The 14,841-nt window shown below is 46.8% G+C and overlaps 3 protein-coding genes across 8 annotated transcripts in view; 1 reads left to right on the forward strand and 2 right to left on the reverse strand.

Annotated features, from left to right (window-relative positions):
- Positions 1-263: 263 nt before the first annotated feature.
- On the forward strand, positions 264-6,215 carry LOC113061325 (fibronectin type III and SPRY domain-containing protein 2-like). 5 transcript variants are annotated; one of them, XM_026230348.1, is made up of 13 exons: positions 264-348; positions 805-953; positions 1,020-1,115; positions 1,188-1,421; positions 1,521-1,543; positions 1,787-1,908; positions 2,285-2,443; positions 2,559-2,693; positions 2,764-2,908; positions 4,897-5,030; positions 5,098-5,230; positions 5,289-5,465; positions 5,854-6,215. In XM_026230348.1, exons 2-13 carry the CDS (start codon positions 813-815, stop codon positions 6,101-6,103), a joined length of 1,749 nt encoding a protein of 582 aa, XP_026086133.1. In that variant the 5' UTR covers positions 264-348; positions 805-812; the 3' UTR covers positions 6,104-6,215. The 5 variants fall into 5 exon arrangements, with proteins under 5 accessions (XP_026086133.1, XP_026086129.1, XP_026086130.1 ...); XM_026230349.1 differs by having other exon boundaries at positions 270-348; positions 812-953; XM_026230344.1 differs by having other exon boundaries at positions 805-1,115.
- Positions 6,150-12,538, reverse strand: LOC113061326 (KH homology domain-containing protein 4-like). Its single transcript, XM_026230350.1, is given in 15 exon segments — positions 6,150-6,387; positions 7,018-7,097; positions 7,338-7,387; positions 7,472-7,552; positions 7,652-7,827; positions 8,627-8,684; positions 8,767-8,827; positions 8,896-9,104; positions 9,719-9,834; positions 9,837-9,884; positions 10,700-10,752; positions 11,057-11,130; positions 11,210-11,323; positions 11,404-11,580; positions 12,389-12,538. Coding segments are annotated over 14 exon segments (1,407 nt in total). The 5' UTR covers positions 11,566-11,580; positions 12,389-12,538; the 3' UTR covers positions 6,150-6,262.
- A 1,268-nt stretch (positions 12,539-13,806) lies between these two features.
- Positions 13,807-14,841, reverse strand: part of LOC113061327 (high affinity cAMP-specific and IBMX-insensitive 3',5'-cyclic phosphodiesterase 8A-like) — a 16,924-nt gene continuing 15,889 nt past the window's right edge. For both annotated transcript variants that reach the window (XM_026230352.1, XM_026230351.1), the window contains exon 22: positions 13,807-14,760. In XM_026230352.1, coding sequence (XP_026086137.1) covers positions 14,654-14,760 — 107 coding nt within the window. In that variant the 3' untranslated portion in view covers positions 13,807-14,653. The remainder of the gene's footprint in view (positions 14,761-14,841) is intronic.

Here is a 14,841-nt window from a genome sequence, read left to right on the forward strand (position 1 = left end):
AGAGAATCAATTTGAAGAATATTATTGAAGCTGGTGTGGGTTTATATGATTTAGATGAAAAATTAACCGGAAATGTGTCTAAATTAAAGTGTAAATATAAACAATATATTTAAATGAAACTTTCCATCTGAGTTTATATTTAGATCGTGGCACCGACGGAAGAACCGAGTCCGTTATACTGTAAAATGAAGCGCTACGGCGAGTGTGTTTACAGTAAAGCAGTGCTGTTGGTGTCGTGAGGGGCTTCGAGCTGATATTCGATCCGTCGAGCTATATTTATCTGCTCGGAGCTCGATGCGCATGCGCAGAAACACACTCACCGACACCGAGCACACCGACAACCAGCAGGTATTTCACTGCTTTTACTGCTCCGATGACTTTAGTTTGGAACAAAATGCAAGAAAACAAGTCTGCTTAGGTGATTTTATGACTGTGATGTCATGGTTGGTGTGTGTGTGCATGAGTGTGAGAGTGTATGAGTACGTGTGTGTGTGTGTGTGTGTGTGTGTGTGTGTGTGAGAGAGAGAGAGACTGAGTGTTTGTGACCTGTGGGCAAACTTTCTATTTTTACTATATTCTCGTAGAAAACCTCATCTTACTTTTTCGAAGTTTATATCACGGTTAGTTGTGTCCAAAGTCATTAAAAACTTTTGTTTGTTTTTCAAATGACCTTTCCAAGCCAGATCTTGTTCTACATACAACACCAATACAATAATACCACAACATAATAAACAAGACGTAAATAGACATTATGAGTGTACAGACAGTGAACTAGTGAACATGAATGATGTGTTTCTGTGGGAGGCGTCAGTATGGACGTGTTTGAGGTCAGAGGTCGCCTGGACGTGATCGCGGAGGAGCTGGCGAGTGAGGAGGAGGAGGAGGAGGCCACTGATGAAGATGTGTTTGAGCAGGGCTCCTCTGATGTGTCCACACACACGCAGCAGATGAAGGTGAGCACAGATTCACTAACACCTGACCGAGCGTCTGCGGTGTGTGACGCAGCGCTGTGCTTCCAGGAGCAGCTGAACAAGCGCAGGAGCAAACTGAGCCAGAAGATCGTGGAGATGGAGAACTTCGCCAGTAACCTGGAGGAGATCTTCATCACAGTGGAGGTTTGGACTCCTGCTTCGTCTCCGCTGGGAATGTCTTTCAGCTGATGATTCACGTCACACGTGTGTCTGCAGGAGAACTTCGGCCGGCAGGAGCAGAATCTGGAGCAGCACTATAATGAAGTTCTGCAGACGCTGTCGCAGAGGAACGAGGCACGAGCAGCCGCTCTGGACGAGCAGAAGAACAGCAAGCTGGAGTGTTTGTACGGTCAGCTGCTGCGGTGCGGCCAAACCCTGGACGCCTCCAAAGAGCTGATCGAGAGCGCACAGGAGCTCCACCGCAGACCAGACAAACACGGCTTCCTGCAGGTCAGAGATACGCTTTCAGTCTCATTACAGCTTGGTGAACTCTAACACTGTTCGATCTGACTGAGGAGTGTTTGACCCGCCTCCCTCTCTGATTGACAGGCTGTCATGCCAGTGATGAAGAGGTGAGTAGATGTGTGCTCATCCTCCGTTTGGATGTACAGTGGATGAGCTATAGTCCCCGTACACAGTAAATCAGTGATATAATAACTCATTATACTTCCATTCTGTTATTTAATTGGACACTTTGTCCATCAGTCCTGAGCACTAACCCTAACCCTAGAAGACACGAGGGACAGATGTTAGCGCTCGTACTGATGTGAGGTCCGAGGGAATCTGGGATGTTCTCTAATGTTGTGTCCAATCAGAGTGGAGCAGTTCGCCGGAGAGGAAGTGGATCTGAAGCTGGGAGTGTCTCTGGACTTCCAGGTGCTGACCCCAGATCTGTCCGAGGTCAGACAGATGATGGAGTCCATTAATGTGCTTCCAGGTCAGACTCCTAGTCACAATAAGAAAAATGATGTGACTGCCTCGAGTCATGTGAATTATTATTGAATAAGGGAGGAACTTTATTTTTGCAGTTTTCAGATTTTGGGAATGTAGAGTGTAAATGATGCTCTTGACAGTGTTTAACACTAACTCACATGAAAAGGCTCGTAGTTGTCTGATTATTGAAGCGGAAACACTCTTATGTCTTCATTAATTCAGCTGTTGTTTAATGATTGTGATTCCTGGCCTGCAGCAGAATCAGTGCTAGAGTTATAACGCATTACAACACGTCAGTCCGCATGCAATACACTTTAACCCTTTCAGTCAGCAGGTAGTACAGGTGTATTTGACTCGTGTGTGTGTGTGTGTGTGTGTAGCTCCGTCGGCTCCGGTCATGAATCCTCAGATCGCTAACTCTGCCACAGACACGTCGCTGCACGTGTGCTGGAGTCTGTTCTCGGACGACACCGTGGAGTTTTACGAGCTTTACTGGCGTCTGATCTCTGATGACTGCACCATGGAGACGCTGCAGGAGGGTAAACCATTCACTGCCCAAACCAGTTACACTCGAACCGTACTGGTCAGCGCATGTGAAGCAGCTCTGTGCTGAGGTCAGGTCTGAGGTCAGTGTGTGTGTGTGTGTGTGTGCAGTGTCTCAGCTGAAGGTGAAGGAGACACACTGCACCGTGTCCAGTCTGCGTCCGAACGCTCAGTACGAGCTCTGGGTCACAGCCACCAACACCACGGGCATCAGTCCGGCCAGCGAGAGAGCCGTCTACATGACAGGTGCGTGCCGCTCGCTGCAGGACTGCTGTGGTCCACGAGTGTGTAACGCTGTGTGTGTGTGTGTGTGTAGTTCCATCTCCTCCGGTTCTCAAGCCTCGGCAGTGTGTGAGCAGCCTGAACGCGGCGCTGATCCGCTGGGACTCCGGGAACACCGACCCGGTGGAGTCTTACACGCTGGAGTTCGGAGAGACCGGCACAGACGGCTCCGGGACCGAGTCAGTGAGCTACACACACATTACACACACATCAGAACGAGTGGATCTGTCATCACACACTAACCTCACATCACCCTGACCTTCTGCTCACACAGGACACACTTCCACTGACCACATCACAAACCTTCAAACCCTCACAAGAACAGAAATAGTGTGAAATGAAGAAATATTCCAAGTCTCCTGCATCCACAGTTTATATGATGATAATTTATGCATTGACTGTAATATCAAATCAAAACCCTGATCAGCGCACATATGAAGTATCCAGACATCTAATATGAAGAACCCAAGAAGATACGAGAAACCCTGTAGATGGGACAGTGACACTGATTTGATCTTCTGCACGAGACGTGATGCATGAAGAAGCGTCCATCACTGTTTTCATCGTATCGCGTCTCTCATCTCGTAGTTTTCATGTTACATGACTGGGCTCTGTCTGGAAACACTCGTACACACAGACCACAGACAGACAGCACTAACATCCTGGTGTTGTTCCCGCTGAATGACATCATCATTAATAAAATCTTAAGCGTACTCTTGTAATAAAGTAGCAGTGACTGGGATACATTTTAAATATCAATTCCTTTTTTAAAAATCTAATCATGTTTACAGAAAGAAGCCGCTCCAAGCAGATTTAAGATTCGAAGTCCAGGGGCCTGTACCATGAAGCTGGATTAGGTGGATAGCCAGCTATGTTTCAGCTTAGTTTCCGCCAACCCTGGGTTTTAGGTGCTATGAAAGTAGCTCGGCTTTACTCGGTGTTCGTTGCTCCGGGGCAGGTTATGTTCTGGGTTAGAGATCTCAGACTGAAGCTGGACCAATCAGATGTGAGAGAAGTGACACACGTCTGACACAGTCACTCCAGTTTATCTTGCTCCAAATTAAAGGTCACTAATGCAAAAAAATAAAAATAAAATAGAAGTCTGGCTTTAATGATAATTACTCATTTTATGATTTATAGAATTATTGTGATTCATATTATCATTATTATTATTATTTAGCTTTTACACACAAGCAATTTTAGTTTAACAGTTATTTTAAATCATTTATTTTAATAAATATTAATGTATACAGATCATATAATATGAAAAAGCTGTAGTATCAAAAGATTGCACTATTTAAAAAATACAAAATCTGACCTTACATGTTCGAGTCTCTATATATTTTTAAATGTATAAACTAATTTAACAAGTTTCACTTGACACTGCACTGAAAGAGCAAGATTATTTATTTTATTAGTCCTCATTTATTTTTTATATGATTTTTAAATTTGTCATATTCTTCAATCTCTTAACCTTTAGCAAAACCTTTAACCTTTAGTTTGAATCTCGCTGGGTCTCTCGCGAGAAGTAAATCAAACTTGCTTTGTGTTGCAAGGCTCGTGATTGGCTGTTCGCCAGTGATGTCACACATTAATGTGCACACGCTCCACAAACTCGGGATCAAAGCCTGAATTGACAAAGAAAGTTGATGAACAGCATCATGGTACCAACAAAGCCGGATTGGAGAGATTGGAGAGGTTTGGTTTTGTCAACTCAAAACTAATCCTGTAACTCTGAATTGGTTCAGCTACCATCATGGTACAGGCGCCAGGATGAGCTTCGAAGAACCAAACAATCCAAGATCATCCCAAATCATCAACAATCAAATCCGTCTGACAGAGTTAGAGACACAGGAGAAGAACGGGTCCCTGGATCTTTGATTAAACCCTGGTTCACACTGAAGTTTATCACCCTAAAGTTACCCACTTAGTTATGAACCAACCACAGTTTATCAGAAATAGTTTGTAGCACAATAACAGTGAAGAAAAAAATAATTTAAATAATAGTACAAACATCAGAGAGACGTGGTCAGGAAGTCTGTCCCGATTCCTTCACTAACCCTAAAGCAGAATAACAGCGAGCACAACTAAACTCCTAAACCTGTATTTATGAGCTGGTTTCGGGCATCCCTCGGTCAGTGAGAATGATCGTTCCCATCTGGTTCAGGTCCATCGTGGCGATCCCGTCCTGCGAGTGTTTGCTGCAGCTGCAGCCGCAGAAGATCTACATCCTCCACGTCAGAGCCGTGAACATCGGCGGCCCGAGCGACCGGAGCGAGCCCGTCCACATCTCCACCACAGGTCCTGACCCTCCTGACCGTCAGGGTGTGTGTGTGTGTGTGTGTGTGACGTCTGTGTTTGTTTACAGGTACGTTCTTCCACCTGCTGGAAGACACGGCGCACCCGAGTCTGTCTCTGTCAGCCGACGGCCTCACCATGTTCTACCTGGATGAAGATCTTCCCATCAGTCACATGACCTTCAGTGACAACACCTTCAACAGGTGAGCAGCAGCGTGCGCTCCAGTCCTGTGACAGGTGTGTGACGCGTCTCTCTCGCAGGTGTGTGGCGGTTCTGGGCGACCTGGTGCCCGTCCGAGGACAGTATTACTGGGAGGTCGAGGTGGACGAGGACGCAGAGTTTCGTGTGGGCGTGGCGTATGAGGACACACAGCGTAACTCACACCTGGGTGGGAACAACACGTCCTGGTGCATGAGACACATCCTCACACCGTCCAGGTGCGAGACGCAGAAACACAGCTAACCGCTAAAGCACTGAAACTGTATCTCTCTTCAAACGTGGGCAGATGCATTAAAACGTTTAAATATTTGTGGTGTGCAATGCAGTCGCTCTTCCAGAAACACAACAAGGTAAAGTCTGTGATTGGCTCATGATCTGCCTGAACCAGAATCAAGCTCCGATCTTGGCTCGTATCGATGTGACCATCATGACATCTAGTGTTTACAGAGGAGTAGAATAACCAACTGTGATAAACATCAAGCTGAATATTGTACATTAGATGTCAATATGAAACTAATGTTAATATAAATCACAGCATCAGACGCCTGTGGATCTCACGGTGTAAGAGGAGACGTGTCCAGCTGAACCTGCTCCTCTCTTCCTCAGGCACAAGTACGAGTTCCTGCACAGCGGCTGGACGCCGGACATACGCATCACGGTGCAGCCGCTGCGGATCGGTGTGTTCCTGGATTATTCCCGCGGGATCCTGTCCTTCTACAACGCAGCGCTGCGGCAGCATCTCTACACCTTCAGCTGTCACTTCCTGCACTACGTTCAGCCGTGTTTCGCTCTGGATAACCCCGGAGCGCTGACGCTCCGCACCGGAATGACTGCTCCAGCTTACATCACACCGTGACGCACGAGCAGATCTAGAGATGAATAAACCAGACGCAGCAGCGGTGTGTGTTTATCTCTTTATTCCATAGGAACAGTTCACATCAGTCCTGTGTAAAATAAAACAATTAATCAAATAAAAGTGTGTGATGCTGCAGTCCTGCGTTCAGACGCTTAGCTCTTATTCCCGCTGCGCATGCGCTCCTCCTCCCTCGTCTGAGGAGTCTCCTCCGTAAGGAACCAGTCCTGAGGAGATGCTGGGATCTTCTGCAGTCTTCCTCTTCTTCATCATCAGCTGCTCTTCATCTGCAGAGATCACACACTTCATCAGCTCCTAACCTCCAGAGTCAGCAAAAACAATCATTAGTGTGTGTGTGTGTGTGAGAGACTGAGTGAGAGTGTGTGTGTGGACACCTGTGGTGTGTGAGTGTGAGTGAGAGTGTGTGTGTGGACACCTGTGTGTGTGAGTGTGTGTGTGGACACCTGTGAGTGTGAGTGTGTTGTGGACACCTGTGTGTGTGTGTGTGTGTGTGTGTGTGTGTGTGGACACCTGTGTGTGTGTGTGTGGACACCTGTGTGTGTGTGTGTGAGTGTGTGTGTGGACACCTGTGTGTGTGTGTGTGAGTGTGTGTGTGGACACCTGTGTGTGTGTGTGTGTGTGAGTGTGTGTGTGGACACCTGTGTGTGTGTGTGGACACCTGTGTGTGTGAGTGTGTGTGTGTGTGTGTGTGTGTGTGTGTGGACACCTGTGTGTGTGTGTGTGGACACCTGTGTGTGTGAGTGTGTGTGTGTAGACACCTGAGTGTGTGAGTGTGTGTGTGTGTGGACACCTGTGTGTGTGTGTGTGTAGACACCTGTGTGTGTGTGTGTGTGTGTAGACACCTGTGTGTGTGTGTGTGTGTGTGTAGACACCTGTGTGTGAGTGTGTGTGGACACCTGAGTGTGTGAGTGTTGTGCTGCAGGTCTCTTCTCTCGGTCTCTTCCTCACTGGAGCTGCTGGGGGTGGCATCAATGTCCTGAACACAAGAACATCACGTCACTCACGAGTCTCTAACTAACCATAACTAACCCATCCTCAACCTTAAACACAGAGGACCTCACAACACGCACGTTAAACCAAAACCCTGCAACATTAGAACACATTCAGATTCTAATACAGCAGAGAATCCATGTTTGATCGTGTGTCAGAGCGAAACACTAACAGGAAATATTAGAGAAATAGAGAGCACATAACTGAACACAGACACAGGACAGACCTGCTGTCATCTGCTGCACTGACATCCTTCTCCAAAACATCTGTGGAGATCTGAGGACACACACACACACACGTGTCAGGTGAGTCTCATAATGACAGTCCTACAGTCACTCAAACACACACACACACACACACCTGTGCTTTCTGTTCCTCTTCTGCATTGTGTTGCTTTGGACTGGAGCCGGCGTCTGCTCCGTCTGACGCTGCATCCTCCCCCTGAGACACACACACACACACACACACACACACACAGGTGTAGCGAGCGTGCTGTGGGCAGTGTTCAGGACAGCTGTACTCTGTGTCAGTGACTCTCACCTGCAGCAGGAAGCTGCTCTGGCTGCACACAGGATACTGCACCGCGCCGCTGCTGGGCTGTGATTGGCTGGAGCTGCTCCAGAAGGCACCGGGGTACGTGGGATAGGAGCTCGGGTAACCGTACCACGACTGACCGCCGTAGCTGTGATTAGCAGAGTATCCGTGTGTGGGGTAAACTGAAGGAGAACACAGCGCATCAGTCCGGCAGCACAAGAGACGAACTCCTGACACACACACACACACACACACACACACACACTCTCACACACACACACTCACACACAGACATACTCTCTCACACACACACACACACACACACACACTCACTCACACACTCACACACAGACATACTCTCTCACACACACACACACACACACACACACACACACACACACACACTAACAACACTCGCAGATGGGGAGCTATTTGATTTAGCACATAGGTATTTCTCTCTGTCTATATTATGAAAACTGGTAAAACAAATAAAATATAAAAAGTTGAATTCCTATTAGTAATTCCAGATCATCTTAACCTATGTTCTAATATTCAGGAGGAGCGAGTGTTTGCGTGTGTGTGGTTGCCAGATCAGAACAAGTATATATCTCTACACCAATCTTCTGACAGACGCTCTCGTGAGTGTGTACAGCAGTCCACTGTAACATGTTCAGCTTTTGGACGTTCTTTTAGGAAAGTATGCTTGAATTTAAAATATTAGATATTCACAATATTTTCTAATTTTACATCGTCGTCAAATTTATTCCGAAATTATCGCTAATATTTGCTATATCACCCAGCCCTCCTCAAAGCACACTTCAAGAACAAAAACATTTAAAGAGTGTGTTTGTTCCCAGACGTTGTTCCCAGAAAAAGATGCTCGCTCAAAGCATCGGCTCAAAGCGGGAGAACACACACCTGGAGCAGAGGAACACACACCTGGAGCAGAGGAACACACACCTGGAGCAGAGGAACACACACCTGGAGCAGGAGCTGCGGAGGGATACGACGACACCATCCTCAAGTGATCCGCCCGCACCTGAACAACAACAGACGATTACACACTACACCAATGCAGGACACACTCTCTCACACACACACACACACACACACACACTGACCGTGTCCAGGAGACTCTCGCACAGCTTCTTGGCCGCGTCCAGTCCTGCAGCGTTCGGGTGGCTGTAGGACACACACACAGGGTCAGAAACAGGCGTGTGGTCACAGAAGCGTGAGAGAGCGAGTGTTACCTGATGTACAGGTAGAGCGGCTCGAAGGACTCGCGGCGGGACGCCTGCTCGATGTATCCGGAGCCTCGTCCTCGCAGGAAGACCCGAGCGCCGGTCTCAGACTGGATGTGCTGCAGGTAGGAGCCGGACGGTCCCTCCACACGCTCTCTCACGTTACAGGACGCCTGCGACTGCTCCAGGCCTACAAATATCTTAGTGTGCACAAAACTCTGCAACCAACAAGACGCCACAGTCATTCACTCCGCCTCCAAACACGTCACCAAAGCTGACAGCCTGACGCCTAGCGCTGGGGCTTCTGGGTAATGATCGGGCGGAGCGGCACGCGTGTCATCATCTGAAAGCAGACGCGCTGCAGGGTGAATGTGGTCTAAACTACAGCGGTGTGTGTGTGTGTGTGTGTGTGCAGAACAACACTTTAAATCATCTACAAATAGTGAATCATCAATGACTGCAGGAGCGACGTCACGTTCAGACTTTACTCCGATCATCATCAGATCCTGTCGACTGAACCCTAACCCAACAGAAGGTCATGTTTCTGACCCGTGTGACGCAAACGAGACGCGCAGCAGTTCTCTCATCCTGCTCGAGGACACACACACACACGTCTGCGAGAGAGCAGCATCTCAAGGGTTTGTTCAGAATCAGTGTGTGAGGGTCAGACGTGTGTCAGCGGGCGCAGTGAACTCTGACCTCTGTCTGTAGGCAGGAGTGGTTCTGGCTGCTGTTTCTGTAGGAGGTGTGTATCAGCAGAGACCACATGCTCCGAGGCCCCGCCTTCTTAACCTCCACACACACACACACACACACTCTCTCTCTCTCTTACCCCGGTGTGCGGCGGGGCCGGTTTGTGTCCGGGGACGGCGGGAGCGCGGGCAGCAGACGGGACGGTCTGACGGTACACCGGGACAGTGGGCATCACCGCGGGCTGCTGCCCCCCGACGAGCGCAGGACGTCCTCAGAGATGATCTCCTTTATCCTGGCCACTGCCTCTGACACGACAAACACTTCCTGTTCAGTCTCAGGAGTCAGTCAGTGACGTGTGTGTGTGTGTGTGTGTGTGTGAGAGATGAAGAGCTTGAAGGAGGCTCTGCTTGAACTCGTCTCATGTTGAGTCCTGCTCTGGGAAGCTCTGCTGGTTCAGGTTTAGCGTTTCACCAATAAACATCTGCCTGGTTTGTAAAGTGGGAGCTAACTGTGTCACAGGTGAAACAGACAAATGCTAGGGGCATCCAAATGAGTTATAATCTTTTAAAATAATAATATTTTAGTTAGGAATTCACTATATATGAAATTATAATCAATATTGCATTAAAGATTAATGCCAAATTTATATCATGAAGGTTGTGATTTAATTCAGAGTGTTTTAGATTTAATTATCTGCTGTTCCTCAAGCGCCACCTGCTGGCACAGAGTGAACGTACCTTTCATTCATTCCTGCTTCTGCTGTTTGCTATGATGCAGCTAATCTCACAAAGCTAACGTGAGACCATTCTGTCTTTACATTCAGTCTCACTTAGATCAAAACATACATACAGGCTAATAAACTGACCAGATTCTTCATGCACTCATATTATCATTCGTTTTTGCTTAAAATACATTAAGTTAAGATCATTGCATCCATAAATTTAAGAACATCTGAAATGAAGAAATTTGGATTTTTTGGATGTTAAAGTTCTCTAATTTAAATATCTAGCTGAGTTTGTCCATTTATTTGTTTTTTGTGCAACTGTCTTACATCATGTCATAAAGCGATGTAGTTTCTGTGTGAATGATCAGTGGAGCAGAGACTGAACTCAACACTTACTGTTGACCTGCTCCTGACGCCGGCCCTGAACATGAAGATACAGCGGTCTCGCCCTGAACACACACACACACACACACAGCATTAGAGAGCAGACACACACACAGAACATTAGAGAGCAGACACACACACAGAGCATTAGAGAGCAGACACACACACACACAGAACATTAGAGAGCAGACACACACACACACACACACACACACACACACACAGAGCATTAGAGAGCAGACACACACACAGAGCATTAGAGAGCAGACACACACACACAGAGCATTAGAGAGCAGACACACACACACACACACACAGAGCATTAGAGAGCAGACACACACACACACACATCACTGCACTGATACTCACGCTCCTGCGCTGCTGTCCGTGTCGCTCATGTAAAGGCCTTTAGTGGACACCACTGCGCCGCTCAGCTGCCCGATCTACAGCACAGACAGCAGAGTCAACACGCGTGTGCAGACAGACACGCCGGCATCACGTATGTGTGTGTGTGTCACAAACCTCGTCCTGAGTTTTGCCTTTGGTCAGCAGATCCCTGCACTCCATCGGCACGTCGTTTATGTCGACTTCAGCCACGATGAGCTCATCAGCGGAGACAGGAAGTGCTGGAGGCGCCTGCAAACACACAAACACACGTGAGCTCACGGAGCGACAGCGGAGCATCATGGGACACACGGCTGCAGGACGGTCAGTACTTTACTGGGCAGCGGCTGCAGTGGTTTCAGTTTGCCTTTGGCCATCAGCATGGCGTTTATTTTGGCCGCCATCGCCGCCGCCATCTCCACGCCCCCCGCGGAGCTGCAGACGCATCTGTGGGAGAAGAGACGGAGCCGCTGTCTGCTGTGGGACGATCCCATCTGCTGTTCACACACCTGCAGAGAACAGAGCACCGTGAGACAGTCTGACACTCTGTGTGTGTGTGTGTGTGTGTGTGTGTGGTGATCGTAGGCCGCGGCGGACTCTCGCTCTCGGTCTGTTCTCATCACCACATGTTTCTGTCGGAGGAGAGTATCAACAGAGCTCCAGAGAGAGAGAGAGTCTGTCTTCATGTCCTCCAGTTACACATCAGACCGAAGTACTACACACACACACACACACACACACACACACACACACACACGCGCAGTCTGGTCAGCTATCCTTGTGTGTTCATCCCATAGGTGTAATGGTTTTTATACTGGTCAAACTGTATTTTCTATCGCCCTACACCTAACCCTCACAGGAAGTTTTCTGCATTTTTAGATTTTCAAGAAAATTCTGTGTAATTTATTAGCTCGTTTACCCGTGGGGACCTCAATTGTGACACGAGTCCCCATGAGTTTGTGTGTATTCAGGTTTAAGTCCCCACCAGAGTAGAAAAACAAGTACACACACACACACACGCACGCACGCACGCACGCACACACACACACACACACACACACACACACACACACACACACACACGACTGCTATAAAGTCAGTCTTTGAGAGCTGATGTTCAGCTGAATCTGAGCAGTGTAGTACAGACTTTCACTGATTCTGTTATTTTCTCGTGTATTGCTGAGACTCAGACGCGCACGAGCGTTTGCTAAGAAGCTAGCGCTTATTCCGAGTTTTACAGTATAATGTTGACAAAAACGAACAAAATCAAACGGCTGAAGTTTCTCCAGTGAGCGGGGGATCTGAACAAACACTCACGGTGATCCAGACGCCATCACGACGCTGAAGTGCAGCTTTAAACCCAAAGTTTGCTCATCGATTCACAATCTCACAGACACACAGCGTGAGGCCTCGAGCGGAAGTCACGTGACACATCTGTTCTTCTGCCGCTTGAATTGTGTTCAGCGGAGCCCCGCCCCCTCTGGCGCCGCCTACAGGCCTCCCGCGGAACTGAGCGCTGCAGAAACGACCTTCGTGTTTACATCAATGACACACAGTAAGCTGTATTTACATTTCCCTGACATTTTCTGAATTAAATCTGAAACCTTAAGGTTTTAACCTTTTCATGTTTTTATTTGATCTCTATTCAGTTCCAAATCCAACCTTGACTGAGTGAAATTTAGCTCCACAAGCCAAAGGTCAAAGGTCAGCTTCAACTCTGCACTTCCAATCTAAACAATATGAAAGCATCCTAGAGAACATCACGCTTTTGCCCCTGCGTCTGGACTTCAGTGTGTCCGGTCACGGGATCTTCTCTGTTCTCATGGACGCTTGTGATATCTTGTGATGTAGCTTCAGATGTGTTGTCAGAAACAGATGGGATCAGAAGGAAGATGATCCAGAGCATCTTGTTGTCTTCAGAGCATCTTCATCGTTAGGTTTCTGTGTAGATCTGATCATCAGAGCTGATTGTTGGTGATCTGGTTAGATCTAGGATCATCTGCTCGAGAGCGGCTTCATTCATGTAAACAGGATCAGATCGCATCTTTAAACCAGAACTGATCTTTACAATCTGTCTGCGACTTTATTACAAGAGTATCCTACTGAACCAGGGACAATCATTTAAAATAATAATCATTAAAAAAATTATTTAAAGATTTATAATAATGTTGTGTAGTCCATAATAGCCTTCTATTATATACACAGCCAGTTTTACTCACTGAAAGATTTGTCATAAAATGACTTCATAACTCTACTGGAGTCTTACACACAGATAATGAGGAGTCGTGCAGTTTGAGTGACAGATATTGTGGGCGGGGCTTGATGCAGCAGGAGATGCAGAGAACATGATCTTAATAAAAATGTAAAGACTCTACAAATATATATAAATCACAAATCTAAATAGTTGGGAATCATGTAAGAAAAACAGTGCAGATTTCATTTATAGATTATATAATATTTATGTAGATTTGTTCGCATGGCTCCTTATAAATGTTCAGAAATTAGTCAAGTCTTTCGTCAGGTGTCGGTTTAAATGAAATGATGTCATTACGTTGCTGTTCGCCAGCCAATCAGAAGCCTCTGATCCATCTTCCTCAGTTTATTTCTTAATTAAACTTGATTTCTCTAGAAAAGCATCTTCACACTGAAGCTCACACACATCCAGTTCACGGTTCAGCACAAAATCTGTCCTGGATTTCTGCATTATTTAATGATAATCAAGCACAAATTTGATCCGAGTCTCACCTGGACGTTAGTTTTATTATTGTAGTTTCATTTATTATTGTAGTTCTGCTTTACAATAAAAAATAGCTTTTTATTAAATCAAAAAAGGCAGTACAACAAATACTACATTGATGTAGAAATACTTTACAATTTAAATAAACTCCTTTTGACATTACAGATGAGAATTTAAAGAGGAATTTGAAGAAGAGGTCATTCATCATGAAAATAATGTCACAATGCAGAAAAACATAATGGTGCCGAATACAAAATATAATCTCATTTTCTTGTAATGTGGGCTGAAGGTTGACACAGACGGCTCTGGACGCTGTAGGAGATCATCACTGACACACACACACACACACACACACACACACACACCAGGAGTCCCAGACGCTTCACATCGCTCCAGTGTAAAACTGATCAGCTACAAAAATATTGAGATTTACTTCATACAACGTGAGTGTGTTAGAAACTGCAGCAGTCCGTCGGGGGTCTCTGTAGAAAATAAGGCAGCAGTCTCGTCAGCAGATGGACCACAGAGAAACTGTGGAGGAGAGCCGCTCACAGACCAAAATAACCACGTGACGCTTCCTGTCAGAGTCTGCAGAGGTTACATACATCATCACCTTTGGTGTTTAGATCATCTTTCATTCTGAGGGTTTGATTAGTTCATGAGTCTCATCATTAGTTAAAGAAGAAGAAGAAGAAGAAGAAGAAGAAATGGAGCTGGACCAAAGCAGCGCTCCACAGACGAGTGTGTGTGTCCAGTCGAGCTGATGGCTAGTGTTTCATCACAGTCCGTCGATCACGCTAGCTCCGCTCATCACGTGTGTGTGTGTGTGTGTGTGTGTGTGTGTGTCACTCCGGCGGCGGACGCAGACTGTGCAGCTTCTTCTCATCCAGACTCTTCCAGTATCTGAAGTTGTTGTCCAGATGCTGCATTAGATTGGGCAGATCTGCAAACGCTGGAAACACACAGAATGCACTTTAAAATAAAAACATTATTATTATTCGATGGGAGGCTTGGTTAAATCAGAGGAGCATCA

Source organism: Carassius auratus, chromosome 43, assembly GCF_003368295.1.
Source record: "Carassius auratus strain Wakin chromosome 43, ASM336829v1, whole genome shotgun sequence".
NCBI lineage: Eukaryota > Metazoa > Chordata > Actinopteri > Cypriniformes > Cyprinidae > Carassius > Carassius auratus.

What these genes read in the sequence shown, in the direction of transcription:
- LOC113061325 (XM_026230344.1), top strand. Translation starts at nt 813, where the DNA reads ATGGACGTGTTTGAGGTCAGAGGTCGCCTGGACGTGATCGCGGAGGAG. An exon ending in AGATCTTCATCACAGTGGAG is followed by an intron (nt 1,116 to 1,187) that starts GTTTGGACTCCT and finishes GTGTGTCTGCAG; the next exon opens with GAGAACTTCGGCCGGCAGGA. An exon ending in CATGGAGACGCTGCAGGAGG is followed by an intron (nt 2,444 to 2,558) that starts GTAAACCATTCA and finishes GTGTGTGTGCAG; the next exon opens with TGTCTCAGCTGAAGGTGAAG.